Source organism: Pseudorca crassidens, chromosome 12 (assembly GCF_039906515.1).
Source record: "Pseudorca crassidens isolate mPseCra1 chromosome 12, mPseCra1.hap1, whole genome shotgun sequence".
Taxonomy (NCBI): domain Eukaryota; kingdom Metazoa; phylum Chordata; class Mammalia; order Artiodactyla; family Delphinidae; genus Pseudorca; species Pseudorca crassidens.
The window spans coordinates 83,483,501-83,496,808 of NC_090307.1; the positions used below are offsets into that span (position 1 = coordinate 83,483,501).

Consider the following 13,308-nt stretch of genomic DNA (forward strand, 5'->3'; position numbering starts at 1 on the left):
TTCCTATTGAACTACCTTAAATTTTTGTAAGAATTTCTAGATATCCTTACAGCTGCTTGAAAAGCACCAAAAAATGATACTCTTCCTGGGAGGGTAGACCTCAGTCATCCCTGATGCTTCTCTTTCCCCCACCCTCACTGTACCCCATTCAGTGTACCTGTGAGTCTTTTTGTTTCACTGGATCCCAAATCCCTGCACTCTAACTGCACTGCCACCATTTCACAACTGGGCTACTGAGACAGTCTCCTGATTTATTCCCTTTTCTGCTTTTGCTCTCCACACAGCAGGCAGAAGGATCTTTCTTCTTATCATTATTACTATTTAAATTTTATATAATGGAAAATTTCAAATATACATCAAGGTAGAGGGATGAATGTACCTCTCATTATTCAACTTCAGTTATCCATTCATGGCCAGTCTTGTTTCATCTACTCTTTTGTCACCCCCCCCCAATATTTTGAAACAAATCGCAGACATCATATCATCTAACCAACTAATTTGGAATTGCCCTAAAGTGAAATTTTGCCTTGGGACTTCCCTGGCGGTCCAGTGGTTAAGACTCTGAGCTTCCACTGCAGGGGGCATGGGTTCAGTCCCTGGTCTGGGAACTAAGATCCCACATGCCGCATGCGCGCAGCATGGCCAAAAAAAAAAGGGAAATTTTGCCCATTGGTTGGTCACAAAAGGTGAGGAAAGTTGCTTCTCCAATAGTGGTAAGTTATTTGTCAACCTCTTTACTGTCTTCCAATTCTGTTTCTTATTATTTTTTCAGGATGTTTTCCATTTCTGCTTGATAAGTGCCATCACCAGAAAAATAGTTTAATGTGTTAATTTCATGTTAAGCCAGTTTTTCAGGGATACATATAAGCACTTTCCTACTTTTGCACCAAATATGCTCTTTGAAGTGTGTGTGAAAGTTGAATGTACAAAAAATGTAAATATAGGTCAATTATACTTAAAAACAAACTCATAGAAAAAGAAATCAGGTTTGTGGTTACCAGAGGCAGGAATACGGGAAGGGAATTGGATGAAGGCAGTCAAAAGGAACAAACTTCCAGTTATAAGATAAATAAGTACTAGGAATGTAATGTACAACATGATAAATGTAATTAACACTGCTGTGTGTTATATATGAAAGTTGTTGAGAGCAAATCCTAAGAGTTCTCATCACAAGGAAAAAAATATTTTTCTATTTAATTTTGTGTCTACATGAGATGATAGATGTTCACTAAACTTACTGTGGTATCACTTCATGATGTATGTAAGTCAAATCATTATGCTGTACACCTTAAACTTTTACAGTGCTGTAGGTCAATTATATCTCAATAAAACTGGAAGAAAAAATGTAAATGTGTATGTGGGGAGGATGTTTCATGCTCAGATAGCCTTAAAAATTATAAATTCCCTAATTAATATTTTTATCATAAAATCAAAACATGCTCATTATAAAAATAAAATTTTAATAATACAAAACAGTATGAAGTAAAAAGCTTAACTTTCCCATTTGTTCACGGATCTTTTATTTTGAAAACAACTATAGTTGTCATTCTAGAAAGCTTCATTTGTGGTCACTTAAAATTTTAATAATGTATATATCTGACATTTTAGTTTGAATTTCAAATAAACAACCTCACAGTTTTTGAATTTAGTAGACTGTTGAATTTAGAAATTGATTTTAATGTTGAACAACTAGCTTGGTGTTGCAAGGGATTGAATAGGAGATGGTATGGTGTTGACTTTGATGTCTAATTTTTCTTGAGCACTGGTTTCCTCTCGATAAAGGAGTCTTAGGCAGACTGTGAACTCAGCAGCAGCTCTATGGACCCGTGAAAAATCTCTATACCAGTGCTGTTTAATAGAAATATAATGTGAGCCACACATGTCATTTTAAATTTCCTAATATTCACATTAATTAAAAATAAAAAGAAACAGGTCACATTAATTTTAATAATGTATTCTCTTTAGCACATTATATCCAAAATATTAGTTCAACATGTAATTAGTATAAAAATTAATGAGCTATTTTACCCTTTTTTTCATGCTAACAAGTTTTCAAAAATCCAGTGTGTGTTTTATACTTAGAGCACTTCTCAGTTTGCATCAGCCCCATTTCTAGTGCCTGCTAGTCACGTGTGGTAGTGGCTGTTATACTGGGCAGTGCGGCCCTGTACAGGATAGAGGTTGTCTCAGAGGGAGGAGGAAAGGGGGTGGGATGTATTCTTAATCTTGTTCTCTCTTTCACAGTTATTGACCAATATCTGAAGTTAAAAGTTTGCTGCTTTTGGTATTCTTAATGATGGACAGCTCTGGCTCAGTTGTATTCTCACTAGCATCAGCACTTTTTTAAAAAAATCCATTTTCATTCCTATAAAATACAACAGAGATTAATAACACAAATACTTCTGTACAAAGATGAAAATCCTGCTGAAATCGAACTCTTGGCTGGGAGGCAATGCCACCCTGTGGTAGCTCATGTGTTTATTCATCAGTATATGAAAGATCAGATTCTAAGTAGAGAATGTGGCTTAGGAGTATTAGTGTTTAATACATTAAACCTGAGCACTTTTTATTCTGAATTTCAGGGTAAATAGATGTACTAGTATGTAGTAAAATTAGTATTAGGAAAACGGGGGTAAGAGTTCCTGAGACGTTGGTAAGAATATCCTTTGAATGTAAATTTCTTTTTTTAGGGGTCGCAGATGGTGTAGGAGGATGGAGAGACTATGGAGTTGATCCGTCTCAGTTCTCAGGGACTTTAATGCGGACATGTGAACGGTTAGTAAAAGAAGGACGGTTCGTCCCAAGTAATCCCATTGGAATCCTCACCACAAGCTACTGTGAGTTGCTGCAAAATAAAGTACCTTTGCTTGGTAAGTAGATATCCTATGCGTTTTCCTCTCTAAAGAAGCCCAGGAGATGGTTAACAAAAAAACCAAGAAAATCACTTACCAGCCCAGCTCTTTTTCTGAGGCTCTTCCTATTAAGCAATTTGATGGAGAAGCTGTGGGCAACACCAGAATACATAATACTGCTTGAAATAGATACAACCACTTTGGAAAACAATTTAGAATTACAGAATAAAGTTCCACTTCTGGGTCTTTACCCTAGACTAGAGAAACTCTTGCACATCTGTGTATCAAAACATAGGTACAAGAATGTTCATAGTAACATTATTTATAATAGCAGAAAACTGGGAACAACCTAAAAGCCCATTTATAGTAGAAAAACGCATTTTGAAAAGGAACGAGTTAAGGTTGCATGCAGTACTCAGGAACATGTTGTTGAGGGAAAAGAGGACATTGCAGAATATCACCTAACAGTCTGATTCCATATATTTCAAATTCAGAAACATAAACAAGTAAAACTGTATTGTTTAGGGATTCTAAAATATGATAAAAGAAGAAAGAAAAGCAAGTGGTTGTATAATTGGGATAGTGATTCTCTCCCAGGGAGGAAAAGAGGGGATAGGTCCAGCATGTAAAACTCAGTTGATTACCTGTGAGGAGTTCAGGTTGCAAATTGGCTCCCCAGCTACTAGCAGTTAACATTTAGTCTGTGTAGATCCCTGTTAATCTTGTATTAGAAAATTTACAAATACCCAGTGTTTGTTTTCTGGTATGCTAATGGAGCATCCTTTGGCTAAGCTTCTACATTTGTTTGTTAAGTGGTTTCTTGGGAACTTACCCAAGCCTTCTAAGCAGGCTCTCAGAAAGGGTGTTATTAAGTTTCTGCTAACTGCCAGCATCTTTCTGGTTACTAGAAGGCCTCCCTCCCAATCACCATGCACATTTAAAATCAGCCCTCAATGTTCAATGTTAACAGAGATCTCCATGTTATAGAATTTTGCCTTCAATTTAAAACCTTTGCAAGAAGGGGTACTTTTCATCATGCTACCATCTTCTGTCTTCTCTGTGCTGTGATTAACTAGCTTGTTCTCCTTCTAACTGAAGAGAAAGCTTGTCTAGAAGTTTCAATATACTGGTTTGTCTTAATTTGCTGTTTTGGGCATGCAATCTTGAGCTTGCCTGATACCGTGAAACATCCTAGATTCTATTTCATCTCTGTACACTTGCCGTATGACTTTGGGCAAACCACTTAACCTCTGACCCCTTATTTCATATGTTAACTGGATAAATCTTTTTTATGAAAAGCAATGACTTAAAGCTTCTTGCAATACTCAGAAACATGTTGAGGGAAAAGAGAACATTGCAGGGTGCCATCTAACAAAAGAACCTGTAGACAGGGATACCAGGGGCCTGAGTCTTCTGCCAACACCACCCCACCCTGCACCCCACAGTGCATTTACTAAATTACTGTGACTTGGAATAACCTGTTAAAACCAGTAACACCTATCCTGATTTTGTACTTTGAAAGCTTTGTTTTTTGCTGTATTTCTTCCTTGTTCCTACTTTTTCCCCTATTCACCTTCATGTAACTGGGAGAGCTTAATAAAATAAATTTAAGGACATATAAGAGTTTTTCTTGCACTGAATATTATGACTACCTCTTTCTCCTAAAAAACACGTTGAAATAATCCTTCGTTACCATGTTTGACCATATACACTTCTCTCTTACCTTATCTACACATCTCTAAGCTATTTGTAACTAAAACTCAAGCATATTTTGGCAAAGACAGGCTGCTGAGTTTTACTGAACCTCAGCTATAATTGCAAGTAATAATTTTATAAGATTAGGTGATCCTTTTTTAAAAAATTCTGCCATTGCTAAAAAGCCTATAACATAATTCCAATATAAAGGGCAAGCTGATAGCTGTAACCACTTATTTCTTGAGAATTTCTAGCTGCTTTTAGATCTGGGTTGGCATCACAGGCTAATTGTTGACATATTATTTCCTCAGAAACCCTTAAGTGGATTTAGGTCTTATGAAGCCAACATATCTTAAGAATTTGAGGGGTTAATCCCAGTAAGGCTATCCCTTTCTTTCTTTGCTGCACAAAAGGCTTAGTGGTAGTTTACAGAATAAGGGCCAGGTGATAAAAATACTTCCATGTTAGCATGAGGGATTTGCTCAGGGACCTGTCTGGATTGCTCAGTCGTCAGAACATTCAACACTGTTGTTCTTAGCACTCTTTTGTTCTTTGCCAGTTTGTTCCTCTCCAAACACGTAAGAGTGGTGAGCTCTTCTCCCAGTATTAGGCTACCAGGGCCTGAGCCGCTGTACGCATCAGTAATTTGAAGAGGCAGAGGAGTTTACACACTATGAGCCCAGATGATTCTGTAAGGCTGAGCTTCCCTTCGTTGGTGCTGCTTTGCATATTAAAGCTCTGTCTGTCACTCATGAGGACCATTTTGATTCTAACGCAGTGGGTTACTGCCACAAGGGTAGCAAAACGATAGCCTGGATTTGTCAGTGAGTAATAATGAGTCAATGTGAGTCCTTCCTGCAGCACAGTTTTCAAGGCTGTGCTACTCATCTGTCATTTTTTTGTTCTCAGTTAAATTAATTCCATCAGCTTTCAGAAGATCTTTTGTGTGGTGATTCTATTAATGACGTAAATGATTGGAGTTTCTGTGCATTGAGTTAGGAAGGAAGGGTAATTGGTGATTTTAGCTCTAATATAAGCTATGGAGTAGGTTCTCTGACAGCATGGCCAGTTAGTTACAATACCCATGTTTTTCTTTTCTTTGACAATTAATGGGTAGGGACTAGATAGCTTAGCATTAAAGTGTCAAGTTTATACACATGCATATACTGTAGATAACAAGGAAACAGAATTTCTGAACATTACAGTGACACAAATGATTATATTTAAGTGTTTTTAAATTAAGTTACACATTTTCACTAAGGAAAAATTAATAACAAAAATTAAATTACCTATAATCCACTAAGAAAACTGTTAATTTTTTAGTGATTATACTCCCTGACTTTTTTTCTTTGCCCATAGAATAATAACAACAGGAATTGAATCTACTGTGTGCTCACAATAGCTTCAGTGAGGTAGATTTGTAGGCATTTTTGTTCCTCATTTTGTTAGGAAGAAACTGAGGCCTAGAGAGAATAAGTGGTTTGCCCACGGTCATGTCATGTGGCTAGAAAATCATAGAGCACTGGGATTTAACACAGCTGGTTCCACAACCTGTTTATTTTGTTTCTTTTTGCCTTTTTTTTTTTTTTATGCGGTACACGGGCCTCTCACTATTGTGGCCTCTCCCGTTGCGGAGCACAGGCTCTGGACGTGCAGGCTCAGCAGCCATGGCTCATGGGCCCATGGCCGCTGAGCTGAGATTCCCACGGCATGTGGGAATCTTCCCGGACCGGGGCACGAATCCGTGTCCCCTGCATCGGCAGGTGGACTCTCAACCACTGCGCCACCAGGGAAGCCCAATTTTATTATTTTAAATTTATTTATTTAATTTATTTATTTTTGGCTGCATTGGGTCTTCGTTGCTGCACACGGGCTTTCTCTAGTTGCGGCGAGCAGGGGCTACTCTTCGTTGTGGTGTGCGGGCTTCTCTTGTTGTGGAGCATGGGCTCTAGGCACGCGGTTTTCAGTAGTTGTGGCAGGCAGGCTCAGTAATTGTGGCTCACAGGCTGTAGAGCGCAGGCTCAGTAGTTGTGGTGCACGGGCTTAGTTACTCCGCGGCATGTGGGATCTTCCCGGACCAGGGCTTTAACCCGTGTCCCCTGCATTGGCAGGCGGATTCTTAACCACCGTGCCACGAGGGAGGTCCCCAGTCCCTTAATTTTAGATGTTGAGGTTGTTACCAGTTCTTTGTGATCTTATGCAGTGTTTTTGTACTTAAGTCTTGTTTGCATCTCTAATTATTTTCTTATGATAAATCCTCACAGTAGAATTGCTAGATCAAAGGATATGCACATATTTCAGGGCAATTATTGTCCTTTAGAAAGGTTATTTAGTTCTACTCTCTTACCACTGTGAAATGAGAGTGACCATGTTTCCTACACTAGTGCAGTGATCATTTTTTAGAAATATATTTACAGACCATTTACATTTATTTCTTGGTAAACTGCTCATTTTTCTATTTTGCCATTTTTCTGGCAAAATAGTCACTTGTTTCACTTAAATTATCTTTCATTTTCAGATATATTTCTCTCACACAATTTTAGTGGCTATCAAATAGCTAACACATTATTTTCTTATGATAAATCCTCACAGTGGAATTGCTAGATCAAAGGATATGCACATATTTCAGGGCATAGGTTGAAATTTTAGCACTTGAAAGCACTTTCACTAATTGTACTATCAGCCTCAGTGTGGGGAAGGTCATGTGAGCTGTGTGCTGCAAAGGTACACAGAAGCGTCTGCTTGGAATGTGGTCTCTTCTCTCTGAACAGGTAGTCTCTGTAAAGTGAACAGGTTGATTCCACAAGCTACCTGGGAAAATTGGTCTTGTTACTTCATAGTGAGTCAGTCTTCAGTAAAAGTTCTTCATGACCTCAGCAGATGGAAATTCTGTTTAAAATTGTAGTTATGTGCCTTGTCTTAAATGTTAGTGAATTTCACAGAGAAGGCTTTCTGCCTATGACTAATGAGAAATGTCATGGAAACGTAACATGCTCCTTCTGGCATTTTAAGTATTAAAACTTAATATCTCAACAACATCCTTTTGAGCATTTGAGATAGATTATAGCACTATTGAAATAATGTGGTTAAATACCAGCCATTTTTATTGTTTCCTATCTCTGCAAGTGGAAGAATCCAAGTCATCACTGGCCCACTTAACTATGCATAGTATAAATCCCGTTTTCTTTCCCCCGTCATGTTGATCCTCATCAGGTTACTACGGACATTGATATGGAGCCATAACTAAGAAAGGTCCTGTTTAGGCAAAGGAGATTCATATTATGGCATGTTGCTCTTTGGGGCGATATGATAAAAATGTGTATGCAGAGACAGCCTAGAAAGAGAAAATAAATGGAGATCATTTTTGTTTCTAGGTAGCAGTACTGCCTGCATCGTGGTGCTGGACAGAACTAGCCACCGCTTGCACACAGCAAACCTGGGCGACTCAGGCTTTCTGGTTGTCAGAGGTGGTGAAGTTGTGCACCGATCAGATGAACAGCAGCATTACTTCAACACTCCGTTCCAGCTCTCAATCGCACCCCCTGAAGCCGAGGGAGTCGTCTTGAGTGACAGGTAATCTCCCCATTCTCACCAACAGGTTCCTTCCCATTCCCCTTAACTACAGTGTTGGAGATAGGCATTTTCCATTCTCATGTGAGAAAAGAAGGCACACTGAGGACCTTTTAGTCTGACATCGAAAGATACTGTGCTTGAACTTGATATTTCAGCCAAGTTGAATTCTGATAAACACCTGATAATTTGACAAGACTATGAAAATACTGTTTCAGGCTTACAGAATATCAGTTTTTCATACCAAGACCACATGGTACATACAGTTGTATTTGTTAAATTGTGCTGGAGAAATGAGTCATTGTTTGTCTGTGCCATTGCCTATACAAGATTTTGCATACGTTATTGGGGAAAAATGCAAACAGACATCTGCTTTATTTATCAGAATAACTTCCTGATTCTCGGGGCCTCCTATAATATGCATCAAATAGAACTTGCAGTCCCTGCAAAACTTGTCAGGCAAAGTTAACTTTCAGGAAATGGACTCAGAGGTGGTCTGATGGTGCTCTTGATGTGTTCTGTTCTTTTTTTCTTCTGATACCTTCTCTCAGTTCATTTTTAAATTGTCAAGAACTTTCCAGGAAAATCAGGACTTTTTGAATCAACTTTTACAGTTTATCTTTTCTAAGATCAGAGTACAGAGTAACACTAAAACAGTCTCAGATTTCACTGCCTTTAACAGCCTTACAGGGCTTGACACAAACATTGTTGGCAATTCATAAATGTGGTTAAATGGGTAATGAACCTTTTGTAAAAGTAGAAGCATTCTAGCAAGTGCCTATTGTCTCTACTTAATAGTTCTTATTGGGCCAAATCTTAAGTCCAAACTAAGATAAAATGATGATTACTGCCATCTTTTAAACTGGAATGAGCATACTGTATAATTAAGTACAGTATTACCCATCTGAAGTCTATTGCTGACTCCTAGAGAGAGGGAAGCAGTTTTTTACTTTCAGATTAAGGCAGATTACCATAATTGGAAGAAAATTTGATTATAGGCCCTTCTTCAGTTGGCTGTAATGCACATCAATATTAGCCCTGTTGGAGTGGGGAGAACTCAGAACCCCAAGGCGTTCGTAGATGTCAAGTTCAGCTAACAGTTTTTGGAGAACAGTGCTTTGATTTTCCTTTACTTGATCCTTGTTGTTTTGGCTTCTGAGTGCTAGAGCGGCCCTGCTGTACCTCACACGCTATCTTTGGGACAGTCTGGTCAGGACAGCACTTGGCCTGGCCTGCCAGTGAGGTGGAGGTTGCTTCCCCTGGAGCCCAGAGGCAGCATGCTAGCATGTGATTTCAGCTCGTGTTTCAGTGCAGTCAAAAGTTTCCAGCAGCACAGTATGTTCAATCAAAATGGGCAAAACTGCAGCTGGCGGAACACCAAGCTCGTGGGTGGGAGTGTTGGGAGAAGAGGACGATCTGTCCAATGGCAGCGAGTCTCTCACAGACAGAATAGCAAAGGACACTCCTGGGGAAAGAAAAACCTCAGCATAAAATAGAACTTCCGTGCCAACCTGGTCATTAATCTAAACTTCTAAAATCTGATTAGTTTCCAAAGACTGAGCAAATGTGAAATGTCTTGTATCGTTTCTCTTTATTCCACGGAAGAAATCGACCTGGTTTCTACCAGTTTTACAGTCTTTTTAAAATTTTCTTATTTTTTGGTCTTTTTTGTTTCCCAGCTGCATGTTATCTCCTTAGTTATTAGTCCCTCTTATCTATAAAATATTGTTTTAAGCTTAACTTACAGATTTCCTTTAGTAGCTGTTCTTACAAAATGTTTACTCTATAACTGTAAGCGAAAGCTAATTTGTTCCTTGCCAAAAGCCCGTCACAGAACTTCTAGATGTGCTGCTGCTTTCCTCAGTCAAGAGAAGACAAACTAGAAATTTCCTCAATGGGCTTTGCGTAAATCCCCAGCAGGCATGGGTGGGCTGTTTGTTTTTATGTTTTCTTTTTGCAAATTTTATAACATGTCACTTACACAAGTTTTTTCTTTGTTTTTTTTTTTTGTTTTTAATCAAGCTTAGGGTGCTTTGGTTCTGTCTCCATATTCTGGGTCAGTGTATGAATTTTTTCCTGGCTCTTGTTCCCTAATTACAAGTGAAGGTAGATTATCAGATATCTCACCTTTTCCTCACCTTGGAGGCTTGGAAGCAGTGGAGCTGGCCTTTGGAAATGGCTGAGAACCAGCCTCTGAGGGGACCATTAACTCTTTGAATATATTTTCTCTTCTTCCCACCTGTGGTTCCCCCCACCCCCCATTCTTATATCTGTTTTCTTATATCTTTTTAAAAGTTTTACACAAAAACATGTAGTGAAAAATCAAGCTTCTGTCCCTACCCCATCCACACATTCTGTCCTCAGAGGCAGCCACTGCCAGATTTATTCTCTGCATATAGAAGCGTCTCTCTCTCTCCCTCTCTCTCTCTCTCTCTCTCTCTCTCTCTCTCTCTCTCTCTCTCTCTCACACACACACACACACACACACACACACACACACACACACACACACAAAGTACCTTCTTCTCTTCATTAACAATATAGTAATGAGTTTTTCCCCAGTTTGGAGGGTCAGTTACTTTGTTTCTTCCATTCATTAGATATTACTTGAAGACCTACTGTGTGCCAGGCACACTAATAAATAAGTAACCTATACATGATGAGCACTTTGTAAACCCTGGGAGACACACAGTCCTTACTCTACCAGAGTAAGTATGACTTAGTAATACTAATTTGGTATTACTAGTAATATACTAGTAATTACTAGTATTATAGTAAGAAATACCATTGCAGGTATTTCATATGAATTAATTCTTATAGGATTTGCATGCTCTCCTCCATAGTGCTCAGTTATTCCACTATAACACAGCCTCCTGAGAGCCAAATTCAAGCCTGCAGGGAAACTGATGAGTGGAAAGTGAATAAGAGAGGATGGAATTTGGCTCTAAAGAATTAGGAAACAAAGACTCATTTCCACCAGGATTTTAGAGGCATTTTAGTGTCTGACTCAGAAAAGAACCCTTCCGCCTTTTAAACCACATGAGACTAATCATCAAACTCAGTTTTACTTGATAGTTTTAGTTAAGCTTTTGAAATATTTGTATCAGAGTTTTCAGTTAATTTTTTTCAAGGTTAGAAATTTCAGAATGGTGGTTTTTATTATTGACTGCTACTATATATTAGTTTTCCTTAAAGCCTCATTACATTGTAGCATCATTCCCATTGCAAACTTTTAACAGTTATCTCTAAAAGGCTCTGTTAACTTTGTCCCTACGCTGTCCTTGTCACAGCCCGGATGCCGCTGATAGCACATCTTTTGATGTCCAGTTAGGAGACATTATCCTGACGGCGACAGATGGACTCTTTGACAACATGCCTGATTATATGATCCTTCAGGAGCTAAAAAAGTTAAAGGTAATTAATTCAAAGGTTGGCCTTTGGAAACAGTGACCCTCTTCTGGGCGGCTGATTTTTATTAATTCAATTGCATTATCTCTTTTTGTAGTTTTGGAAAGGACTATTTTGTGAATTTAGGAAAATAAAAATGGTTCTAATCTTTGAAACAGTTGTAGATAGAAATATTCACAGTTGGAGAACTTGAAGGGAAAAGAGGCTTCTCATCCAAGCCTTTATTTAGTAGGGTGGTAAAGGTAGGAAAAGTCCAGATGGGCGAGTTCTTGTTTGTGTTTTTAATGGTATTTTAATGGTATTTAATGGTGTTAGTTGCTGGTTGTCTTTTTCACTTTTTATTCTCCTAGCAAACTCAGCAGGTGTTCAGGCTGGGAAAGATAGGAAATCATCATACCAGAGCCAGCCAAGGCAGCAGCCAAGGGCAGCAGGCAGCTAGGGGCCTTGATGTGATCTGAGCTGTCATCAGTAAAGAAACTGTTCAGATTTGGCCCATACAGAGAGTGGAAGGAAGTGAAAACCAGTCTGCATATTCTCCTGGCTTTGTAAAGTACTGACTCTGGGGAAAATTAGTCTTTTCTCATGTTTTTACCACTAACCAGTATGACTTTGAGTAAGTTTCTAAACTTTTTAAGCAGTATTTTCCTCACCTGTAAAATGGTGGAGTGGTACAAAAGGCCTGTTTTGTAGGGTTTTGGTAAGGATAAACCAAGACCATGCATTAGAAACCCTTAGCACTACGCCTTGTCTGTGGGGCCTAGTAAAGGTCAGGCGCTTACACGTGCTGGCACTGTGCTCTGTGTGGTAACAGAATGACAAGCAGAAATGACACATTCCCTGCCCTTATGGAGCTTACATTCTAGTGGAGGAAGACAGATAATACAGAGAAAGAAAGAATAGCTATAATGGTGGTGGTAAATAAGAAGAAGAAAAATAAAGCAAGGTGAAGGAATACAGAATAGAGAGGGATTTTCAGTAGGGCAACTGGCAGCCCTTACTTGGAGAGCACACGGTGCTTGGCCAGGTGGGCATTCCCAAGCAAGGAAGCTTTTGAGGTCATCCCGAAGTGCTATCAAAATCCGCCCTTTCAACCCCATCCCATTTTAGCAAGAATGCCTTAAGAATTTCAAGTGGGAAAAAAAAAACAAACATGAAAATTCAAGGGACTTCCCTGGTGGTCCAGTGGTTAAGACTCCACGCTTCCACCGCACGGGGTGTGGGTTTGATCCCTGGTCAGGGAACCAAGATCCCACATGCCGCATGGCGCGGCCAAAAAAAAAAGAAAGAAAATTCAAACTTCAGGACCCAAGTCCATGCAAAGGACTTTCTAATTGACATCTTATGCAGGCAGCACTGGTGATCTCATTCATTTTAGTTGAGGTATAATGTTTCATTGTCTTCTCTAACTGGAATAAAACTTAAGTGGTGGAAACTATGATTAGATAAATGTTACTGTCTTAAAAAGCGATGCTTGCAAGTGATGTTTACTGTGTGCAGAAATCATGTGAGGCATTATGGTAAAAATAACTCCCTCATGTTTTCATATTAGAATTCAAATTATGAGAGTATACAACAGACGGCAAGAAGCATTGCTGAGCAAGCTCATGAGCTGGCCTATGACCCAAATTATATGTCACCTTTTGCACAGTTTGCATGTGACAATGGATTGAATGTGAGAGGTAAGCATTCCTTAGGAAGGTCATAGGGACTAACCGGGGACATAGAGGATGGGAGCATTCTGGGCTGTGGGTGAAGCAAACTACAGCACTGGGGTGAGACTGCT

The 13,308-nt window shown here is 39.1% G+C and overlaps 1 protein-coding gene across 1 annotated transcript in view; it reads left to right on the top strand.

The window, feature by feature from the left end:
- Positions 1-13,308, top strand: part of PPTC7 (protein phosphatase targeting COQ7) — a 40,132-nt gene that overhangs the window by 21,983 nt on the left and 4,841 nt on the right. The window contains exons 2-5 of the mRNA XM_067700877.1: positions 2,691-2,870; positions 7,922-8,120; positions 11,408-11,531; positions 13,075-13,204. Of these exons, the coding sequence (XP_067556978.1) occupies positions 2,691-2,870; positions 7,922-8,120; positions 11,408-11,531; positions 13,075-13,204 (633 nt within the window). The remainder of the gene's footprint in view (positions 1-2,690; positions 2,871-7,921; positions 8,121-11,407; positions 11,532-13,074; positions 13,205-13,308) is intronic.